The sequence below is a fragment of the Eucyclogobius newberryi genome, unplaced genomic scaffold (assembly GCF_026437365.1).
Source record: "Eucyclogobius newberryi isolate DKJ021-1_F unplaced genomic scaffold, fEucNew1.0.hap1 SCAF_19, whole genome shotgun sequence".
In the NCBI taxonomy this organism is placed as follows: Eukaryota; Metazoa; Chordata; class Actinopteri; order Gobiiformes; family Gobiidae; genus Eucyclogobius; species Eucyclogobius newberryi.
In genome coordinates, this window is record NW_027315823.1 from 21,513,856 (window position 1) to 21,537,993 (window position 24,138).

At 39.1% G+C, this 24,138-nt stretch overlaps 2 protein-coding genes across 7 annotated transcripts; one reads left to right on the forward strand and one right to left on the reverse strand.

Moving 5' to 3' along the window:
- Nucleotides 1–1,000: 1,000 nt before the first annotated feature.
- LOC140365615 (synaptotagmin-2-like) lies at nucleotides 1,001–17,890 on the forward strand. Of its 3 annotated transcripts, none has more exons than XM_072452145.1 (9): nucleotides 1,001–1,304; nucleotides 9,897–10,128; nucleotides 10,234–10,391; nucleotides 12,195–12,326; nucleotides 12,555–12,722; nucleotides 13,471–13,638; nucleotides 13,964–14,081; nucleotides 14,770–14,903; nucleotides 15,490–17,890. In XM_072452145.1, exons 2-9 carry the CDS (start codon nucleotides 9,921–9,923, stop codon nucleotides 15,703–15,705), a joined length of 1,302 nt encoding a protein of 433 aa, XP_072308246.1. In that variant the 5' UTR covers nucleotides 1,001–1,304; nucleotides 9,897–9,920; the 3' UTR covers nucleotides 15,706–17,890. The 3 variants fall into 3 exon arrangements, with proteins under 3 accessions (XP_072308246.1, XP_072308245.1, XP_072308247.1); XM_072452144.1 differs by lacking the exon at nucleotides 1,001–1,304 and adding an exon at nucleotides 7,509–7,686; XM_072452146.1 differs by lacking the exon at nucleotides 1,001–1,304 and adding an exon at nucleotides 7,509–7,686 and having other exon boundaries at nucleotides 12,204–12,326.
- A 361-nt stretch (nucleotides 17,891–18,251) lies between these two features.
- Nucleotides 18,252–23,923, reverse strand: LOC140365617 (protein phosphatase 1 regulatory subunit 12B-like). 4 transcript variants are annotated; one of them, XM_072452150.1, is made up of 7 exons: nucleotides 23,660–23,923; nucleotides 21,018–21,034; nucleotides 20,761–20,908; nucleotides 19,433–19,534; nucleotides 19,146–19,196; nucleotides 19,023–19,099; nucleotides 18,252–18,468 (listed from the first exon to the last, which is right to left on the reverse strand). In XM_072452150.1, the coding sequence occupies exons 1-6, from the start codon at nucleotides 23,759–23,761 to the stop codon at nucleotides 19,058–19,060; spliced, it is 462 nt and encodes a 153-aa protein (XP_072308251.1). In that variant the 5' UTR covers nucleotides 23,762–23,923; the 3' UTR covers nucleotides 18,252–18,468; nucleotides 19,023–19,057. The 4 variants fall into 4 exon arrangements, with proteins under 4 accessions (XP_072308251.1, XP_072308248.1, XP_072308249.1 ...); XM_072452147.1 differs by having other exon boundaries at nucleotides 19,023–19,073; nucleotides 23,660–23,921; XM_072452148.1 differs by lacking the exon at nucleotides 21,018–21,034 and having other exon boundaries at nucleotides 19,023–19,073; nucleotides 20,761–20,925.
- Nucleotides 23,924–24,138: the final 215 nt, after the last annotated feature.

Here is a 24,138-nt window from a genome sequence, read left to right on the forward strand (position 1 = left end):
AGTTAAGTTTTCTGTAGAACCATGTAACATTATGACTTCATGAGCACAGGTCCAGTTTGACTCACTGTGTGTGTGAGTCATGGTGGTGCAGACTAATTGCTGGAAATGCACGGACCTCTGACTAGACTCTGCAATATCAAGGGAAGGATGTTTTCTCCTTCTTTAAAAGGAGCTGGCACAGCTCCCAGGGTGTTTAATAAGGGTAATGGTGAGTTTGGCACCAGCAGAAATGACCTGTCATTGTTCTCAACAATGGTGTTAAAGCACCTGCACAGGTACAAACATTTAGGAAGAGAAATAACTAAACTAATAATGAATGGACTCTGAGTAACCAATGTAACATGTTTTTTCTAACGTTAGACTTTATTCACTTTCTCCAAGCACTCTACCAACTACAATGGAACACAACTGTGCTTATATGCATATTCATCTATATATTCATCTATATTACAATTATCTTGATAGTATTAGTCCTGCATGCTTTATTTATTTGATCAGAAGTTCTTCTCTAATCAAAACGTTTGCTTGCTCAGCTCAAATCGCAGCTCAGCCTAATCTAAATTATTCACTGTTTTCCAACTATAGCCGGCACCTCTTCCTTATAACGCTACTGGCCGTAGAAAAAATGAAATAATTAAAACATAAAAGGGCTCCTCCACATCGACGTGCGCCCTGACAGCTTGTGTACTGCAGCAAAAGCTATCCAGCCAAGACGAGTGACCCCCTCCCCAATCACGGTCCACCGCGCAGGATCTCGTTAGCTGTATCTACGTTTCTCTAAATCTCGAGCCTTTTTAAACGCGTCGGCTCTTATCGATCCCACATTTCTCGTTTGCTTCTTCCCCCCCGCTTCTAAATGTTTCAGCTCAGCACTCTCTCTGACTGCATGGGCCGGCTGGAAAAGTGATGGAGCAGGAAAACATCTGAGGAGGAGGAGGAGGAGGAGGACAGGGAGAGGAGGAGGAGAGGAGGAGAGTGCGCCAGAGCTGCATTTTATTGAGTGTCCTGTCAGCCAATCAGCGACAAGCGCCGGGAAATACAGCAGTGGACGCCGCACCGCATCCAGGACTTGCGGTGCTCTTGATTCTTTACAATTTTGCTGCAAAATATAGAGCAAGTGAACAGTTACAATTGATTGGTTCTTAAAAGGGGAAACGTCCCTCCCAAAAAAAAAAAAAAAAATCAAGGATATACCAACCGTGAGGTTTGAGCAATGTCGTATAAATGTGGGAAATGAATCTAAGTATATTTTAAGATTGTGCCACTTCTTTGAAAAATCCATTTGGAAGAAGCTGTTGTTAAAGGTAAGAAGCATTTTACGCATTATCATTAGTTTGGTTAAGTTCGTTGCCTTTGCACGCACGCATTTTCTGAATTAAACTTTGCATTTGTAGATTTAGACCATTGGAAAATAAGATTTGCCTTTAAAGAAATCTACCTCTAGAAGCAGAGGTTTTTAATTTGCCAAAGTGAACTCCCCATGTGCAGTCCCCCTGCTTCAGTGCTGCAGTTCATTACGCAAATTGCAATAGCCTAAGGGGTTTCGTGCCTTCTTTAAAAAAGTATTGTGCTTTTAGAATCAATAAGCTGGCTATTATTGTCATTTAGGCTAGTGTTATTTCTTGCTTTCACCCTTCGTACTGCTGGTAGTGGTCAGTTTTATGGGCTACAGTAAGATATGGGATAAGTGGGATGGGATATGTGCTGAGGTTGCAAAATGAGGTCTATAGAAGCAGATGGAGACTCAGAGCTCCTTCTGTTCAGCAAATTATTCATTCAATGTTCATACGTGTACGATTTATTCAATTTGTTTAAGATGGAATAAGTGACTTATTCTCCAAATAAACTAACTATATTGGCTTTATGATTTTGTAACTGTTGCTATTGAGGTAGGCTACACAGAATTGATTTTGTGGTTGAATGTGACGTTGCTGTGTGCACAAATATGAAGCATTGGTTTCTAAGTCTCAGGGGCCATTAGTGGCCTTGCCTGGGTTATACCTGAATGTGCTGCGTGCGTGCAAACGAGCATGCGCAGGCTGTGCGTGTCGAGTACGTCATTACAGGAGCGTCCCAAGCTGCACTGCCAACCCCCCTGCACTGTCGAACCTGCACTGTCGAACCTGCACTGTCAAACCTGCACTGTCAAACCAAGGTCTTTCTTGTGGCTGAGCACTGAGCAGGCACAAAACATAAAGATCCTTTCTTAAATTGTGTTTTTTTTTTTTTTTATCAGGCTATAATTAGCTCACTGTCCAGAGTGTACCCCGCCTAAAGCCCAAAGTCACTGATAGGCTCCAGTCACCCGTGACCCCAAAAGGGAACAAGCGGTAGAAAATGGATGGATATTGGGATTGGTCCAATACAAATAAATAACACAAAGTTGACAGTCTCTAATTACTGTAAATCTAAATGGACCCTTTAAAGATGACCAATGATCTTATTGGCAGTGAGTCCAGTCATACATTCCGAAGTCATGTATTTGACATGTTCTCAAAATTATGAAACAACTTCATTAACAATCTGAGCCTGGCTTTTATTTCTGAGTTCAGCATTTCCAAGGCTCCACATTAGTTACTCACAGGTGGACATGCCTTAGCTCTGCAGCTCGATGGCTCAAGAACTGGACTTCGGAACTGCAGCCTATAATTCTGTTCCACCTCGTTTCTCTGATGCTCTTGTAGTGGTTGGTGCTTGGATTTTAGTTTATAAATGACAGAATGTTGTATGATGCCAAAGTGGTGCATTTTTTTGTGGCTTTTGCCTTGACATAATGGGCAGAGTGGAGTTATGTTCCGCTCTACATTTATCCTCTGGAGTGTGTGAGAGATTTGCTGAACAGTTGTCTTCGTTTGCTGCACTGCGTGTTTCACAGAAATGCCATAAGCAAAAGTTGTTTCAGCCTGAGGGAGAGTTTTGAATAAATAGACATTCTCAGGATAGCTGTTTCCAAACAGTTACTGCTTACAAGGCACTGCATCTTTTACATTGGGTGAACATTTCTCTTAATTTAATGTGATGTGAATTCATATTTACTATATTATCTGTGTCAAGGCTTTGTATCACCGCAGGAGGGTCCAGCTGAAGTATTGGATAATGGATAACTACTTCCACTATAGGCTATAGCTCTCTGCTCAACACTGCCACCTGGTGTTGATGAGTTTGACATACGGAAAATTATGTCACACAATGTTTGAGTGTTTTTATTTCAATTAAGAATAGAATAGATATTACATTTTTTTTATTGCTATTCCTGCTTACCAGGGATGTCACAATATCACAATATCAAATGTTAATGCTATTGTGAAAGAAACATCCTGATTTTACAATTATTCACAATTGTTGCCCAAACAACAATATAATTCACTTTTATTCACACGTTTAATTTATCACCACTCCTCACTAGCTTTACGAAATGTTTTTAAAAAATGAAAAAGTTATGATACTGACATATAAACATAACATAAACAGCAGATAATGAAGTACTTTATATTCTACATTTGGGAGTATAGATTGAAGTGAAATGGCTCATTGTTGCTGCCTATGATTCTTCTTCTTATTGTTATAATTGTTGCCTGAATAATCTTGATATCACTACAACTAACAAAAGTCATGCTATTTACAGATACATTCGAATCAAAATGAATGAATAACAACCCAAAGGTAATTCAATCACAGCTCGGACCAGTGCATCCAGTGTCGATGGACACTGGTGTAGTTTGTGAGAGTTAATGAGACAAAGAAGATAGATAAATGAATACATTTACTTATGGCTAATGCATGTGTCTTGTATATGTGCATGTTCATTAATATGCACTGTCCCGACCAAATGATAAAATCCAAAAATAGTATATATATTTTGAGAGGGGATTAAACTACCAAAGGATGAAGCAATACTTTTCTGTCGTCGAGCCGGTTAAAAAGAACAACAACAATGATCACATACCAGTGCAGTGTCTGGATGTTTGCTGAACAAGCACTCTTTGACACACATCAGTCTTTCCGACTGACAGCAAGAATATAAGATAGTACAATTTACTGGAGCTACAGCTACATCTGGCCACTATGCTTCTTGACATGACTCTTGAAATGTATGATTGAAACAATTGATGTAAATATAATACATTCTATTTTGGTTTTGAGGGCAATTCAGACTAAATGTGGAAGATGAATATTCTTTACTCAGCACTTGGTCCAGGTGCCCCAGTTCCAGACGCTGTACAGTGATGATGCATTCCCTTCACATTCATATTATGCTAGTCCATGTGCCTCATTTACAAGAATTTGAAGTTGATGTTGAAAAAACATGCTCTTTTCTTGGTAGAATGCCCAGTCAAAGTTTCAATTCCATTTGTATTTTCCTTTCATTGGTTGTGTTCACGTTCTAGAATTTGATATTGTCATAACCTCAGATGGGGTTTACGTTGGACTTTGCCATGAAATATCTCAAAGGTGAATTCACGAATGTTGAACCTGATGTTTTCTCTTAGTGATTAGACCTAAGAACTCGTTGTATATATAAAAATTAAAAAAATCAACATTTTAAAGATGGTCATTTTAGCTGCCTTCCATATTAATTAAATATTTTTGGCTGTGAATGTAACCTACACAGACCTCAGGGACCGGCCTCCTGCTGGTGCCCAGAGCCAAGACCAGACACGGAGAATCTGTGTTCCAGGTCCATGGGGCAAAGGTCTGGAATAGCCTCCCCGAAGTTGTGAGACAGGCCCCCACCCCGGCTGTGTTTAAATCCAAGCTAAAAACTGTTTTGTTTAGCCACGCCTATGACTGACATAATTTTACCTGTTTTTTAATATTTTAAAATACTACATTATTTTTATTCTTTATTTTACTCTGACGTCCATTGTTTTACATTTTTATAAATTGCATTGTGTTATTATTAATATTATTTTTAATTGTAACACTGTAAAGCACTTTGAATTGCAGTTTGTATGAATTGTGCTTTATAAATAAATTTGATTTGATATTACCTGAAAACAATTAAACACAAGATACTGTATGTGAGTGATGGAATTGAATCCAATGTTTATAATATATTGTTGCAAGTAGACTCTTTAGATAAATACTAAACTTTGACCTGAGATAAGAGGAAGGCCACCAGAACAAGTTAACTGTCAGTTGTGATCAGCTGAGATATGGACTCAGATTGGTGTTTCCCCTCTGCATTGCAGCACTCCTGCAGGAGCATCCTCTCTCTGGTAAAATATGTGAAATATTTCTTAGCAGCAGCTGTATGTGCATGGCTTCAGTCCTGTCTCCTGTTCTCATTGTTCAATCATTGTCCTGGGACATGCTCAAAGTGTAGAGGGAAAGGTCTTCCTCATTAATGGCCAAGTGGTTTCCCACAATGCACTTGGAGCTTCACTGGGAGCCTAAACCAGCCAGTGGGTTCTCTGAAGCTGCAGTTGTGCTGTGACCTTGCACTAAAAAGCTCCCTCAGTTAAGTGCTGTGTCAGCACTCTAGTTAACATGATTATCTGAATTTATCTGCCTGGTCTTAAGACAAAACAACAATTGAAGTCTGTCTTTTACCATGGCTTTTCAAATCCAGCAAATGTCCTTTATCTTAAAATATCATTTTGACTGCTGTGCTGAATGTAATATAATCCTATATGATGTCCTTGCAACTCTTAGAATGAACCATTCTGTTTCAGAATGCAAGTAAAAGTGAAGTGGAACATGATGTGAAATCAACTGACAAACTGAAAAAAAGTTTTGTTGGAAATACATCAAATCTCTAGTATTTAGATATGCATAAGTGAATTATTGAAAATAAATTATTGGTCACTTCCCTTTTGTCTGCAGTTGCTTCCTTTTGAACAATCTGACAACATAGTATTTTAACTGATCTTTATTAGTCTAAATATAATAATAATGTTACTAGGTTATGCCTCAGTGAGAGGAGACGTGATGACTGCACAGTGCCTTATATAGGCCTATAGGCTCACCTTGATACTATATTACTCAATTCTATTGATTTTACCAGCTTGTACTATCAGATGGTATTGCATGGTTGAACATGATAATATGAAAAATAATATATTATTGTCATCAAGGCAAATAAATAAGGACACTTAGATACAAAAATATTACTATTAGAATCCAAAGCTTTACTCAATAGCAGATATTTTTGTAAGTGCCAATTTTGATGATCTCCCCCACAATATGCATTTTGTGCAATGCCGTTGTGTTGTGTGTTGTGTAAAATGATCTCTGTTTCTTTTTTCAAACCAAATAATCTACTTTTGCTGGAGAATTAAGCCTGATAACCAATACGCTAACAAGTGCAAATATCAGCCTGATACTGATGAGTGTGAGGTGTGGATTTGCAAATCATGACTTAGACTGAAGTCAGACTTGAGTCACTATTTGATGACTCGAGACCTGACTTAATAAAATGGACTACTTGGGACTCAACTTTGACTTGAAGCCCAATGACTTGAGATAACTATATGCTTCTTCTTTATAACATGATTTTAAAGCCATTTTCTCTTTACAATCGATGTGAACAGGACTTTTAAAAAAGCATTAAGCATTAAAACCATTCACAAAATATATATACATTGCAACATGAGCAGTTTTCTGTAATTAGTCAGAGGACTTGAAGCTTAAAGTAGAAAAGTTGGACTTGACTGGGACTGAACTTGGAACTTAACTTGGGACTTAACTTGGGACTTAACTTGGAATCTAGAATTTTGAGGGAAGGCCTGGCCCCAGAGGGAATCATACATTGCATTTAACTCACTCACTCACACAAACACACTAAAAAGAATAAACATGATGGTACCAATGAACCAGTTGGGAAAGCACCATCAATGGAGCCGTTTGCACCAGTATGTGTTAAATCTAAAAACTACAATATTAAATAACGTTAAAAACATAAATACAACAACATAGTTAGCCTAAAATAAAGACATTAAATAAATAGAATACAAATACAAATAAAATGAATACATATTAATGAAAAGCTAAGCTGAAGAGGTTGGTTTTGAGCCTGCTCTTAAAAACATGAACGTTTTACCTGTGACTTCCCCAGTTTTAGTGTATTTCATGAGTAAAACACTGGCACACAAGTTCACCAGATCACCGCACACTTTCTATCAAACACTTTTAATAAGCCATGAACCTCTCTTGAGAGTTTTACCCTAGTTCTCGGATCAATTGTTGGAATCCAATTAATTTTTACCAGCTGCTATTTGATTCAGCTCACAGAGGAGACTTTTTTTTTTCATTTGCAATCCACAACACATCTATGCAAGCTGCAGATTTATTTACAGACCGCGCGCTATTGATCTTGAGGCGAAAACACAAGGAGCGGTGCGGCAATCAGGTGTGTGAGTAGCATTGGCAATGAGAGACAAGAGAGGTTTACCGTGTGCATGAGGAGTGAAGGGAGGAGGTGTGTGTGTGTGTGTGTGTGTGGGAGGGGGGTTGCAATAGAGAGAGAGAGAGAGAGAGAGGGGAAGGAGAGAGAGAGAAAGGGAGGAAAGGGGGGTGTCTAGTGCTGCAGTGGTGAGAGAAGTGAGCGGAGACTGCAGTCTGCTGCTTATGGGAGGCATCACACTGTGTTACCGGCGCTACCAACGGGAGCCGGTGTTCACACTGTTAGACTCGATATTGGATGGGACAGCTGCTGACGAGGGAGGGGGGCACCGCATCTGACTGGTGAGTTGTGCCAAGAATGACGCATGTTAGATTAGGTCCGAGATATGATCATCCGAACGAGATGCATACCAGGCTCTACTGTGTTGTGCAAAGTGATTGATAAGTGGTTCCCTATGGTTATTCGTGGTAATATTGTGATGAATGATGGCTTGGCATGTGTTTGTAGTGCAAAGAGGATGGGCTGAGTGTAATATTTTTAAGTGGTTCATGATAAAACAGAAAAAAGGAGATGGGTCGTGTTGGGTTTGGTCATTGTTGCTCGTGTGGATGCGTTTGCCCTCTGATAAGTTGAAGTATGAAGTCTTTTGTGGTTTAGACTGTACAGATTGCTAGTGAGGGAATTACAGCAGCTGGTTTGCTTTCAGAGAAACTATTAGAGATAATGAAATCTACCTGTGCAATATTTGTATGAAGTCTTTTTTATGTCATAACCTTCATCCTTATGATTTATCAGTATTGCAGGCAGATGACTCCTTTTCAAACCTTTGCTCCTAGCCGTGACTTGACTCTGGCCACGGTCCAATTTGACTGGACACGACTATATGCAGCTTTGGTTAACACTGGATTGCTGTTTGACACTATCTTGATCGCCTAGCAACAATCCTATCACTGGGTATATCTAACATAGACCCTTGCTTTGTGAATTGGATACATTTGGTCATAAATCCTTAAAGCCAGGCAGCACACACCTGTCGGAGAGCATCTCCTGTGCCAGTCAGAAGAGAATCTCATTGTCGAGGTTTAGATGTTGAAAGTGGCTCTATTGTTCACATGTGATGTCTCTAGAGCGCAAGGATCACTGGACAAATTCAATTTAGTGCATGATTCCTGTGAGAAATGCTTGTCTCTCTCTGGTGATCGGCTGAAGATGGAATGAATCTTTGAATCCTCCCACGTCTGCACAAACACATGCTGACTTTAGTGGCTCATTAGTTGTTATATTCTTGCACTGCTGAAGGCCTAGTAGGTCTTTGGAATTGGCAATCCTTTGTATTAAACATATCGCCATGAATAATTCATTCAAAACAGAATGGCCATCTTGACAGGTACTGCAGTGAACTGACACACAATTTATTGCTTGTAGTAAGGAAATGCAATGAAATTAACTGTAATAGAAATTAAAACATCAACCTTCAGTCGCTGGGAGGAGGCCACGACTTTGAATAAGAGCGACACAGTAGATTTAAGCTTTGTGGTCTGAAACTTATTTTAAGATGACATTTATGTCTCCTTTCAAATACTGACACATCAGCATTCTGTATGTATTTTTACTTTGGATAAGCTAAATGGCTGTATCTTTCATTTCTTTCTGCTGGCTGTCACAACTACACTCTTGACAAATGTCTCCACCAACGTCATCTTATCATAAAATATATATGGTTTTGATATGAACTGTTTTGCATATCGTGTGCCTGAGAAGTTCATTTTAATACAGAAGTGTCCCATTAAGAGGTGACATAGTCAGTCATCTTTATTCCTGCAATGAAATGATTCCCCTTCATTTCTGGCACAGTTTTCTTGTTTGTTTCTTCTGTAAATTCTCCAAAATGTGCATTAGTTCTTGCCGACTGCTATGGCTCTGGCGTCTCAAAAGAATCTCAGTGTTCATTGTAACAAAAGGTTACGACAACTGTGCTGTGATCCATGATCTATTCTGTGTTTTGTGTCGGTTGTACTTGTTCATGTTTTATGCACAGGATTGATTCTGGATTGATTCAGTCATTGTTTTTTTGTTTGTTTTTGCTATAGCAAATATCACTGTCAGGACAAAGGTTGCTGGATATTCTTTGTATTACTTTTTAGTGTGATCATTAGTTTCAAACCGGTTAAGATTTACATTAAACTAGACCATTGAACTGGTCTCATTCCTTAACCCCTCACATGAAAATTAAAGCCGTGATTGTAACTATCAAAATATTTGTTAATCTATGTTAGCCCTACCTCACTTTCATGCTTTTTTTGCTTTTAGAAAATAAAGTTGGTAATTGCATTTGTTACATGACATTAGTTTAAAGTTTGTTTTGGTCCTGTGCACGGTCTATTTGTCAGTTTCAGTTTGTTTTTAAGACACGCAAAGCAGTAATTTGGCACTAAAGTTGAAGTTCGAAAGAACTAATGAGATGTCAAAGCATTTTACTAAAAAGGAATTAAAAAAAAGGACTTAATTAAAACCAGTTAAAGAAAGTAAATGTCCTATCTGTCTTTTTCAGGGACACAGAGTCTAATCTGTGACGATGAAGTTCAACTTGTTCAGGAAGCCCCAGGCCGTGGCGGCCCCGGAGCCGACGGGGACCACCACTCAGACCATGCCCCCCCCCACTCCAGGAGTCATATCCACCACAGTTGACGCCAGTCTTGGATCCAACAACACTGAGATCAGCAAGAATGACATGTTTGAAGAAATCAAGACCAAATTTATGAATGAAATTGATAAAATTCCATGTACGTTGATAATTGAGACCTTTTTTTAAAAAAACTGAACTAATTAAAAACAATCATTTTACAATTATTGTATGAATATTGTAACATGTGTAACTGCTCTTTCAGTACCTCCTTGGGCCCTGATTGCCATCGCTGTTGTAGCTGCTCTGCTCATTCTGACCTGCTGCTTCTGCATCATCAAGAAATGCTGTTGCAAAAAGAAGAAGAAGAAAGGCAAGAAGGGCAAAGACGGCATGAACATGACGGACATGCAGGGCGGTGAGGTAGGACTCTAGCATGGACCTCTGTACACTAGTACTTTCATATCATATAGATCTGTATTAACCTGGTTTGATGTTTCAGCAGCAGCAGCTCTTTTAGGCTGAACTGTGAAGGACACAAGAAGAGCTCTATTCCCTCCATCTTCTTGTTGTGGTAGTGCTGGTTGTGGTTTATCCGTGTGACGTATTCCATTGTGTGAAAAATGACACGTTTTATAACCAGCTGGCAATGAATAATGAGCAGAGAGACTTAATCCTCAGACGCCCCCTGTATTTTATAATCAAACAATGGATGAGGCCATGAGAAATAGTGCTTTGATTTGGAGGTAGTGTCCGACGTTCAGTGTTGTAAGTTATTCAATGACACAAGCTGCTTATAGAAGACACACTTTAATTTCCTTTAAAGAAAATGTTGTCCTTTTCTGTAAACTTACCAAAGTCTAAACCTTTTGTTTAAACCCTGTGATAACAAAAACCCTTGGGATTCATTTGCGACCTCATCAGCTAACATGAACATTGGAGGCCTGAGTTGCAGAAATCAATGATTTCTTGGTGACGACGTTGACTTACTGTTGAGTGCATGTGAAGCGGGCGTGTCATTTCTCAGCCTGAGGCTACTGTGTTCACTTTAGTGGAGTCTTGTGAGTTCAATCTCTCCCTCTCTCTCTGCTCTCCTCTTCTCCCCTGCTATGTGTCTGTCTTGTGTGTGCCTCGTGTTTTCACTGTTGGCGGATGACCCCTCTACACGGTAGGTGAAGTGCTCCCACTGCTCTCCGGCCCCTCTGTGGGCTGGAGGAGGGTTTGATGGAATGAAACTCCTAGCTTCCTTGGCTTTTATTTTGAGTTTTACCTTTATCCACACTTTTATTTTGTTATGATGAATCTTGAGTAGTGAAAATGGAAAGCCATAAATCCATCACAGTGGAGAAACTAACACTAACACATTGTCCTGGGACAATGTCACTGTTAAACTCCAATGTTGAGTATTGGATACAAGAGATAACATGCGAGACACTTTAACACTATTAATATTTGCATGAGAATATGGGCATGACTAGATGTTTGAAATAATGGACCAAAGTATACAAGCCAAAGTTACACAATTTTTCCTTGAAAAGCTTGACAAAGTTGTAATTACTTTGAAAAGTTGTTTTCATCTGCATTAGTTAGCTGCAAGACTGCCTGACACATTTCAGAAAAATAGACATGCCCTTTAATCTTAAAGTATTTTTTTGTAAAAAACGTGAGCAGAAAGAGAAGTATTTTTGTGCCAGAAAAAGTGAAACGAGCCACAAGGGCATGTCTAATCATTGCTGACGGACTTACCTTTGTACAATTACATTCTAGCTTAAATGATCTTTCCCCAATAAGTTATTTGACCTTTGCAACTGCCCTGGCTGTACTAGCACATTTTTGGTTTCCTATTTAAGCCATGATGAATATCATTTGGGCAACACACATATCTTATGAATTGAAAATGTAAACCAGATTGCATTTTGACCTGTCTTAGTGCAACTATAGCATGCACTGCTCTTACTGTATTGCACCAGCATGTTGATGGAAATGCCCAGAATTCAAAATAATAAATATACAACTGTATGTTGTACAAAGATTATTTACTGCAAACACAAGACTGTGATTTTTGCATATGGGGTAATATCTTGATGTATCTTACCACCAAAGGCTGCACATGTAAGTTTCAACCAGTAGAAACTGGTCTGTTGAGTCTGTGGCATGCTGTCTGTTCAGCTCGTGTTCAGGTCTGTTTTGTACAGTTCCCAATGAAGAGTGTTTATATTCACACAGAAACACCAGGATGATGATGAAGATGAGGGAGAGACTGGACTGACAGAGGAGGAGAAGGAAGAAGAGGAGAAGGAGCAGGAGCCTCTGGGGAAACTGCAGTACTCTATTGACTATGACTTTGAGAACACAAAGGTAGCAAAGGTTCCACCTGAAAAAGTTGTATTCACACACACATTTGTGTTCATTTGTGTTTGTAAGTGAGTTGTAAGACATGATAAGATTTATGGTTGAAACAGTGACGGTGTTAAAAAAGGGGACACATGAGGAAGCTACACAAGCCCATTGGGGCCGCCACTGTGCACAAAAACACTTTCATTCAAGTCTAACATTGACTGATTCCGTCCTTTATTCTTTCACCAGCTGACCGTCGGGATCCTTCAGGCTGCAGAACTACTGTCCATGGACTCCGGTGGGACCTCAGATCCTTATGTCCGAGTCTTTCTACTTCCCGACAAGAAGAAGAAGTATGACACTAAAGTCCACAAGAAAACCCTCAATCCTGTATTCAATGAGACATTTGTATTCAAGGTGTGAAAAATATCATTTATTTTGTTTGTTGTTTTATATTCTATACAAATGTATTATATAATGTATTATACCACACCATACATGACACAACTGGACTGTGTTGTCAGGCTCTGCTGATGTTCTGTTGCAGCTTACACACTGTTCCTCTTTTAATTAGGCCTCTAGAGGATTACAACCAGCATCAGGTCATGCTGTTGATAGAAGACTGGCGTAGCAAATAAATCACTATTGAACACTCATGCACAGACCGCTATTAATTTTTCCAAACTACTTTTTGGTCCGTAAGCTTTATTAGACAGGATAGTATAGTTTAAAATTGGGACGAGAGAGGGAAGGACATCCAGTAATGTGTGTTATTCACTCGGCCACCAAGTTTTAAATAGGATTTTATTTTAGTAGGCAGTGTCTCCTATTTTTGGCCTTTCATCCAAGCAAAGCATCTGGCTCCATACAATGCATCTTTGTCCCTCATACAACTTACTAAATAAGAATACAGTTTAATGGTCTTCATCTCGATCTAATTTTGATTCCTTCCCCACTTTGTTTACAACACTGTTTTGCTTTCTGATTTATAAGATAGTTTCGGCCCATAGGTTTTAACGGGCAGGAGAACAACCATAATAACCATTACCTGGAATAAAAGTCACAACATTAACAACATAGCTCCCTAAAAAACATCACTTTCTTCTGCTATTTCTCCTTTGCAAAGAAACAACAAATGAGTGATCCAACCCTCTGTATTCCGCAGGTTCCTTATGAGGAGCTGGGTGGGAAAACTCTGTGCATGTCTGTCTACGATTATGACCGCTTCTCCAAACACGACGTGATCGGAGAGATCAAGGTGCCCATGAACACCATCGACTTGGGCAGGCCCATCGAGGAGTGGAAGGACTTGGAGAGTGCCGACCAGGAAGAGGTGAAAATTCTAACAATATTTGACAAAATGTACCAGTTAAGTGCACAGTATTTGATTCAAGTACTGGAAAACTGTATCACTCAATAGTGTATTTGGCGACACATATAGATCTCCATGTTGTATGAGGTTGCCATCTTTGTGCAGAAAGAAATGACCAGTTGTGTCTTGTTGCAGACTTGTTGTTGGGTTGTTGCTGACTTATGCGTGATAAATAGTAAATGAAATCTTTTAGCTAATCCTGTGCATTGGCATTTGTTTGTCCTTTTGCTCTCGGCATGCCGTCTGTATTGTGTGTCACTTACCAGTCCCTGTGTTGACTGTTTAGCCGGAGAAACTTGGAGACATCTGCATATCCCTGCGTTACGTGCCCACCGCGGGCAAACTGACCGTGTGCATCCTGGAGGCCAAGAACCTCAAGAAGATGGACGCCTGTGGACTGTCAGGTCAGAATGAACAATCGATTGACACGTTTTAGTTGGATCATGTAGAAAAAGCAAGAAAATCTATAAATAGGAAACCATGAAACAACAATGAAAAAATAAGAAAAAGAAATAAGAGAAAATTCCGTGAATGCTGTGATTAAATCATACTTCCTACTAGGGTTGCATGATATTGGAAATTATTCCGATATGGCTGTTAAGAACTGAGATATTGACACAATTTCAGTTATATTTCAAGAGAAAACAGTTCTTAATGTATAATTCAAACTATAAACAAAACCATGACCAAATCAAGGATCATTTTGATGGAATAGGGAAAATCATTAATACAAATCTGCCTTCTTTATAAAAATAGTACATTTCTGTCAGAAAGAAACAAATTGTTGCAATATAATTCATTTCATGCAATATTTATTATTGCGCCAGCCAATACTGTGATATTTATACGTTGTGCAGCTCTACTCTATTTTTTATAACCGCATATATATTCCACATACAATTCTATGTACAATTCACACAGTCAAGTGCACATATTAATAATTCCTAATATATGTGTATGTATAAATATAAATAGATGTATAAATCTACAATATAATATATTTTATAACTAGAATAACAATACGCTGCTGTTGAAATATTATCATTGTTTTTGTTATGATTTTTAGGCTTATTATCACATGTCTTTCTGTAGATCCATATGTAAAGATCCAGCTACTGCAGGGAGGCAAGCGACTGAAGAAAAAGAAGACCACAGTAAAGAAGAACACCTTAAACCCGTACTACAATGAGTCCTTCAGTTTTGAGATCCCTCTGGAACAGATGCAGGTAACTCAAATACGAGCTCTGTGTATTTGACAAGCTAGTTATTAGGGACGAGGCACAATTCTCACAAAATGAGATGAGACACATGATTGTGTCCATGAGAACGAGACAAGACAACTTTTTGACTTGATTTCTAATAAACAAAAGATGCGATTCAGTTCATTTTTAGCTTCATAGTTTCTGATTTATTCAATTGTATGTTTTTCTGTTACTTTTGCACTTCACAGCTTCTCCTGAGGTGTAACATAACAGCAGTGCACATCTTCTCATGTGTGTACAAATCATGTGGCAATTTTATGTTGCAAGAGCTCGTGGCAGGGGTTTTGGTATTGGGGCTGGGGTAAATATCAGCAAAAGCAGACACAGTGAGTAACTTTGAATGGATTGCCATACTTGACATCCAGTTACCCACATACTCACAGTGTAAGTGGGATAATATGACTTACCATACCTGGCAAATTAACGAATCAATAAAACACACAGTATATGCAATTAAAAACGGACATACAGGATTATAAACCAGTGCCTTTTTTTGTCTCTCTCATTGGGATTTCACTGACATTGTACAACTATCTTTTACTCCTCACAGAAAATCTTGGTGGTGGTCACTGTGTTCGATTATGACAAAATCGGCAAGAACGATGCTATTGGGAAGATCTTTGTGGGCAGCAAGGCGACAGGGTTAGGTCTGAAGCATTGGTCTGACATGTTGTCCAACCCACGGCGGCCCATCGCACAGTGGCACGTGTTACAACCAGAGGAGGACATCGACGGTCAGCTGGCATCACTCAACGCAAAGAAGTAAAGCGCTTCACCAGCCGCCCGCTACTGCACTAACCTGAACCTCTCCCCACCTCCACTGCATGAAATACATGACCAGTGTGTCATGAAACCTGCTCAGCAAAAAGAGACATCTTAATATATCTGCTTATGGTAAAGTCTATTTCAGGTCTTTGTACGCCTCACATACCTCAGTGTATGCTGGGAAGGCTGCTGTTGAGTATCACACGACTGGCTCAGGAGAATTCAAATCTTTCTTTTTTTGAAGAAATGTAGAAACTGATTCGTAGGGTGCTGACACTGATAGAAAGTCTTGGTAAAGACTACAAAGGAAACATAGCTTTAGTTTAGTTTGTAGAGCATGCTAACTTGCTTCCCTAAAGCGCTGCATAACCCATGCCCACTAATATAATATGCTAAATGTGTGATCTTACTTACAATAGAAAACTCTCTATCATTGGATGCTTTCCTCCCCAGACAGACTGTAGAAAGAAAAAAAAAGAAAAAATAAGGAAGAACAACTTAGGTTTATGGAATTAATCCACAAAAAAACACTAATTTCTTGCGACACCTAGTCCACAGAGCAGGGTTAGGCCTATCTGATGCGCTTGCTTGCTTTGTCTTGCCTCGATGACACATCTATGCATTTAGCTTCAACACATTTTTGCTGTGACCCGTAGACGGATGTAATGTATGACAGGGTGCCTTTCCTGATATGATGCTTTCATAAATAGATCATTGTAAAGACACTATACTGTGTGTGGCATTATTTTGTTTTAAGGAAAAAGATTTATTGTTAAAATGAACGCATAATTGGGCTGGCGTTTTGAAGGTCCTAACAGATTTATGAATGAAGAAAAAGTAGCATTTCAAAATGATTTAACATTATTTTGATAATCATAAAATATTACAACATTTCTGTAGGACATTTTAGGACATACTTTGAAGATTAAAATGTAGCTTCTTCTTGTGTCACTAACACGACGTTCTCAAACCGTTGAACCTTGAACCAAATAGAACTGCAGAATGGAGCATGTATCATGCCTTGCAGTGCTTCATTTGAGTGTTTTAATAATGCAGTGATATTAGTACAGTGTTGAGACCAAACCTGATGTTTAAATATGAGATGATGGGTGGCTGAAGGGAAGGGTACTGCTTTTATTTGCTTCTGCAGTTGTCAATAAGCTTGAGCATGCCTTGTATACAATAGTTGATGTAAATAGTAGCATGTTTTTGGAGAGAAGATGAATCTATTGATGTGTATTTGTGTTCTGTCCCTTTTGATAATGAAATGACTAAAAGTATGTGGTGACTGCTGTTGAATAAGAACGTGCGTGTTTGAAATGTTAACATTTGGATTTCAAATAAAGCAGGTTTGCTTTGTACCAAATGAGAGACTACCATATGTTCTAATGCTGTAATGCATGTCTGTCTGACTCTGCATTATGTCACCTGTCTTTTGGACTTGTATTTACTGTATCCAGGATTCTGTCTTAGTCTACCATAAGTGTTTACTTCAATAACCTTCTGCAAGATTACTATTTATTTTGTTCAACAATCTTTCGCTTTTGTTGACTTCATTGATCACTGAAGCTGTAATCAATACTATAGCTATATTTTACAAAATAATTTCCTTCACATTATACCAGCTTTGTCATGTTCACAATAGAGTTTTGATGCTTGCTAATAAGGCACTCAATGCTATTCATAATAAGCCACTACCATAACAATGGTTAATAGTCCATATGACATTCAACTGTTTGGACAGCGAATTCATTGGCAAATGAATGACATTGCCAATCAATTGCAGACCTCTGTTCAGTGAAGGGAACAACAGTCAACGTAGACAACAAAATCCAAGTCTTCCAGGGTCCAATTCTGTGAAGCGCAGAGCAAACCCAATCTGTGCAAATCCCTCACTGCAATACTGCCAAACCTGTCACCATAAACTGTCCTCTGTGCTTTGAATGTTTATCATTGTTGAGTCACCCATAAATGTTCTTGTTTTGTCTTGTAGAAGTGTGTTAATATTTGTGCCTTTTGTGAATTGCATGAATTATTTCAACACAAAGTAAATTTATGTTTTCTAGCAAATGAAAAAAAAAATACCAAAACAATGTACAGAAGATAACTCAAGGACATTATAACATTTGTGTGTTGTTCAAATGTAATCATATATAAAAAAATAAACATTTTTATTATTTAAGAAATCTGTGTGCTGCTGTAGACATGACTTCTTAGGCCGCTAGGTGGCAGCATGCACAGGGTGAACAGAACTCACAGAAAAGGTTTGTGCCTGTCCAGCTGTTTGAAGTTGTTCTGATAAGATCCGACTGCAATCAGGTGTTCATTGGCCTTAGGCTATAACAGTCTAACAACAGATTTAGTGTGCTCAATGTTGAAGTGTGAATATCGGGCGTCCTCGTGAAGTACAGCCTCATATCTAAGAGCACATTGCAAGGTTTGTGGTAAGTGTAGCCTTTATTCATCAAGTTGATTTGAAAAAAGAAAAGAAAGGAACCTATATTTGAATGTGACAAAGAAAATAACCCATGCAAGTGGAAATATATATTGTTTTAATGTAGGGCCTCCCTGCCCTATATGCCTAATGCAGCTTTGGTGTTTCAATACTTTAGCTATATACAGAATAAATAGGATAACAAAAGGCTAGATCTCTTTAAACAATATGTTACAGTTGATCTCATTTGGAGAGTTTGGTGATGACTCTGATGAGGGCCCCGTTCTCATCCTTCAGTCTCTGGTTCTCCATCTTGAGCTCTGCTTTCACCTGCGCAGACAAGCACCACATCTACAATGGCCATCCTGACTTTTGCACTTAGTCCTTTGTTATCTTTTTATATAAGTGCGGTGTAGAGTGAGATTTAACTCTAATAAACAAGCCATTGCATTATTGGCATGCTATATCTACCTTTCTATTTTTAATATTTGCCATGCTTCTTTCAGTCTGGCATCTAAATTAACAACATGCCACAGACTAAACTCGATGTGCAGCCATTTATAGCAATATTATGCATTGCTGTTATTTTGACCTGTCACAATAATTACAGCGTCTCATTTATGAACATGAACAATAGTTTTTTGTTGCATGCTCTTGGACAACAGGGACAGTCAAGAGTAAACAGAAAACAATGGCTTAGAATAGGAGCCAGGCACAGCAGTCATGTACTGCAGGGCATCTGGCACAACTACGTTACTCACTACTATAATTCCTAATTGAAAGGAATTTAGTAATTTAAACAGATTTTTCAAAATGCACGTAAACCCGGGATCTATGATTGAGGCTCACATCCCAAGAACAGTGACATTTTCAGTGACGTTTACCTTTAATTGTTCCTCTATATCTGATATTCTCTTTTTCAGTGCCCAACTTTCCTGCGATGAAGAAAGGAAAATAAAGACTACAAAGATTTGCAATTTCAGAACATATTATTGATGAGTTTGTACCTTCTTTTCTGTCTCTAGCATGTTGGATCCCGAAGCTCCCGGCCGCCCTTTCTCCTGCAGCGGAAGGGTTTTTATTGAGTTACTACAAAGCTTTCTCATGATAAATGTCACAGAAAAAGTCATTCAAAACAGAAGTGCCATCCTTCCTAATTTAGCTCAGGCAGAGATTAGTGGGTTTATTGCTGCGATTTGTCATCTCACAGTCGTGCCGTTGCTTGATTGCTATTTCGTATGTATTTCTGTCTAGATAATTGGATAAGCCTTTGTTTTGTGTTCCATGAGTTTACCTGTGCTCTCTGCAGCTGGTCCTGGATCACAGTCAGTTCCTGTTTGCTCGTCTCCAGCCTGGATTTAAGCCTCTGATTGGTGGCCAGTGCTTTCTCATACATCTGCATCACACGCGCAGTGAGTATTGAAAGAGTAAATAACATTATCACGCATCACGCTCATTTATAATCTATGTTTTATAAAGTAGAAAAAGCTTCAGTTGTAGTCATCTGGACTCAGTTTGAAAAAGTAGACGTTTCGACTCTCATCCAAGAGTCATTGTCAATAACAGAATTTAGGTCGAGAACTCCGATATTAATACTGTTCTGTGGTAAGACCCGCCCATTGGGAGGAGCCTTCCTGAAGTAGAAAGAGTTGTTTGTTTCAACAGAAACTCCCCCCTTGTATCTACCGAGCTAGCCTATTCAGAATCTTAATGGGCTATTAGAAACCTCTTTGTCTTTGTGAGACCCTGGCTCAACCACCCTGAGTACCTGATTAGCATCTGAATGTCCTGGTCCTTTACCTTTCCAGGGGTTCAGTAACCCATTATAAATAACAGGAAGATTAAACCTAAGCCCTCCATTTCTGTTTAAAGAAGGTCTTTCTTTTTTAACAAAAATAGCTTCCTTGACTCCTCTTTCAAACCATCTTTTCTCCCTGCTTAAAACCTTCACCTCACCGTCTTCAAACGAGTGATTAGAGGCTTCAAGATGGAGATGCACGGCACTCTGTGGACCTGAACTAGTATTTCTTCTGTGCTGATAAAGCCTCTTGTGTAGAGGCTGTTTCGTCTTTATCAGCACAGAAGAAATACAAGTTCAGGACCTCAGAGTGCCGTGCATCTCCACCTTGAAGCCTCTAATCACTCGTTTGAAGACGGGGAGGTGAAGGTTTTAAGCAGGGAGAAGCCCATTAAGATTCTGAATAGGCTAGCTCGGTAGATACAAGGGGGGAGTTTCTGTTGAAACAAACAACTCTTTCTACTTCAGGAAGGCTCCTCCCAATGGGCGGGTCTTACCACAGAACAGTATTAATATCGGAGTTCTCGACCTAAATTCTGTTATTGACAATGACTCTTGGATGAGAGTCGAAACGTCTACTTTTTCAAACTGAGTCCAGATGACTACAACTGAAGCTTTTTCTACTATGGAACACGCCTGGAAGAATGAGGGATTACACGATATGTTTTATAAATTAAGTCTAAAAAGTAAATGTTTTTGGTCTCGCTTTAGAGGAGGAACAAATATGTTTAAGCTAAAAACATTCTGAAACAGATTTTGTTTGCCTTGTTGCCTGAAGGTCTTCACGACTGGTTAAAAATGCTATACTTTCAAGTTCATCAGACCTTTTTGTAGTCGTTTATCGCGGCCTCTTCCTCTGCTTTCCTTCGTGCCGACAGTCTGTGCTCTCTCCTTAAGAAGTACGACTCAGCGTGGTTCACAGCCGTGTCACTGGACGTAATGGACGTATTAGTGGGTCTCCCCGAGTTCAGCCTGAAAATACACAACATCTGATCAATGTGAAACTACCAAAATCTTGTCTAAATGTGAAGAATTTTACTGATAAAAAGACTTAATAGTAATATGTACAAAAGCGGCTTACCGTGATAGTCTCTCAGTCTGTGAAAGAAAAGTATTTTTACTTATTTGTGAATTTGTTTAACACACAACAGTAACAGTTTATTTTAAAGCACAGTTATAACATGGTAATACGTTGTAACCAGCATGATAACGAACTAATTTAAGTGATGGCAATTACTCATAAAAACAAGACACATCTGTCATTCTACTTTGACTCGTGGCAGTAGGATTAGACCTGACCCTGACCCAGTATGAGCTTGTTCATTATCAGGAAACATTGTTAGTGTTTTCTTGGTAATTGCTGAATTTCAGACGACGTGCCTCTTGCATCCCAAGAAGGAGATCATGGGTTCGATTCCCGGACCAGACCAACATCACATGATCTCTCTGGGTGGAGTCTGCATGTTCTCCCCGTGTTACCGTGGGTTCTCTCCGGGTTCTCCGGCTTCCTCCCACCGTCCAAAGACATGCATGTGTTAGGTAAAAATTGATGACTCTAAATTGGCCCTAGTGAATGAATATGAGAGTGAAGTGTCTGTTATGTCTCTGTGTTGGCCCTGCGACGAGTTGGCCACTGTCCAGGGTGTACCCCGCCTAAGGCCCGAAGTCACTGGGATAGGCTCCAGTCACCCGCGACCCCGAAAGGGAACAAGCGGTAGAAAATGGATGGATGGATAATACGTTTAAAGACATGTTTTAAAAGCTTTCTGCTGGATTTTCAAAATATTGTCTGAATATCATTATCGCCATAGCATTTTTAGATTTAAAAACATGTTTTTTTTAGGAAAACACTATGAGAAAACAGGCTCAAAATCTAAAAGCCACCATCCTATTTACAAGCTAATATAAAGTAAAGTATGACCAACCAACTAAAATTGTCTATATCTTATAATAAACAATTTGAGTCTGTCCATTAAAGTGAACTAAAAGTCTTTGAAGTGTCTCGAGGCGAAATCTCACATGACAGATCGTTTTTTCAGTTTTCCACGAGGTAACTTATTGCAGTCTGAAATACCAGGCCAAGTTAAAGACAGGGAGATGAACTGATCCTTTAAATACACAGACAAGTGCAGATAGCTCAATGCATCCAAATAAGGTCATAGCTCTGGCGGCAGCTGAGGATTTTGTCCATTATTGCCTGCTGAAGTTGGACAAGCTATGCAGGGCTTTCACTCTGGAGATCAAGAGCAAAATAAAAGGCAATGCAGTCCATCAAAGAATTTATAACATTTTAGGCTGAAGGATTCTCATTGGCGTGTAGTCTTTGAACCAATCTTAATGCAAATACTGCCCTCTTTCCTCCTATGTCATTTCATAATGACCGGCACTATCACTTGTAGATTTAAACACTATTATTCATTTAAAAAGATCTAACAAATGTGATCGTCTATGTTTAATGCAGGAAGTTTAATGGTTAGTTAGTAACTCGCAAGCTTGAATCTCAGTGAATAAGGTGAAAAAGCCTGTCAAAAGTGCAGTGACTCACCCATTCTAATAATTTGGAGCAAACATTCAGCCAACTATCTTTATGTTTGCTCTTTTTTATGTATTGAAATAACATGCCCTTCTCTTCTATTTCCCCTTTACTTCCACATACATAGATTTACTGTGTGAAATTTTAGATCGAGCGCATTAATGCAATGAAACTTCCTCACCAGTTCCTTATAGTTTTGTTGCTTCTTTTTGAAGTTTAAAACCTTCCAGATATTTACCCCTTTGATGTGAGCTTCCTCTGACCTGCCTCTGGACATTTGGAAACACTGGCTGAATGTATATTAGTGACTGCACTGTTTGGATTTGCAGAGCGCACTGCCTTCGTTAAAGACGTCACATATAAACAGTTGGAGGGAGTCATGCACTTTGTTCATCTGGCCCCATGCACTGCGGCTTATGGGCGTCACTCAGCCGTCCCTGAGGAACTTGGAGCCTGTTGACCAGATATTCTCGAGTGGAAAATGTGAGTTTCCCCTAGGACTCACAAAAAGATAAACATCCATAAATACAAAGTCTGAGTTCCCACACACAACTCTGCCCCCTTCCTCCTCATGGTGTCATCCTATCTCTCTTTCTCTCCTCATCCTCACTTCCTGTCCAACTCTCCTGCACCTTACTTCATATAAACAGGGGATTATGCGCCTAATATGGCCTGCATTCTTTAACTCCTGTTCAAGTTTGTGTTTCTTTAACTGCATTTTAGTATCAGATGTTACAGTATTTACGGTTTAGATCAAAATCATGTAATTGTAGGCATCAAGAGGTTTACCAGTGTAATGTTCCACCATTACTATGTGTGCGCTTGTACTACTGCAAAACCATTACAACATTCACTTTAAGTAGTAACTCATGTCAAAAATGTCCCCAAGGAAAAACTTAACATTAGAATACAACTATCACTGTTTCCTGACTTGAGTTACAAACACATTTGCATTGCTATTCATTACTTCTGCTACAGAAGTCAACCCTCTGACATAACAAGTAAAAACAACATTGAAATTGTTATGATATTGTCCACTTTAAACTCTACAGGAAATTCTCAGGGAAGTATGGTTTGTCATTGTCATATGGTTTAGGTTGAAAAAATCTACATGATCTCGTAAAACAGCATATTTTCTTGCTTTGAGAAGCATTGACTTGAAGGTTAAAGTCGTGGGACTGGAGCCTTACCCTCAGGCTGTTTGAAGAGGCTGTGGTAGAAGCAGAAGAAGCTCCTGACAGCGTTTTCCTCATTCCTGTCTCTTCTTTATTGTTGGATAGAACTGTTGACATTGTTCTGCTGGTCTAAACTGTTGCCTTTTTCTCACATAAATCGTTGTAAAATGTTGAAGATTAAATTGCTGGCGGCGGTGGACATGAGTGTAATCCAGCTGTGTCCTGAGAGGTGCTGTCCATGTGCATCAGATGAGAGTGAACACAGCAGGACTGAGAGCGGCTGAAAGAAAAGCCAGAGGAGGCGGGCCATAGAGTGTTTGTGGGCGGGTTTTGTGAGTAAGTTTATCAGGCCCCCTTTAGATGGATTGGACAATATCAAATCAATAACACGGTTCAAAGCTACAATATAGACTAATTCTATTATTTATTTTAAGGTAAGGCATAGAGGAATGCTGATGCTGGATCAAGTTTAAAGCAGCGATGTCAGATGGGGA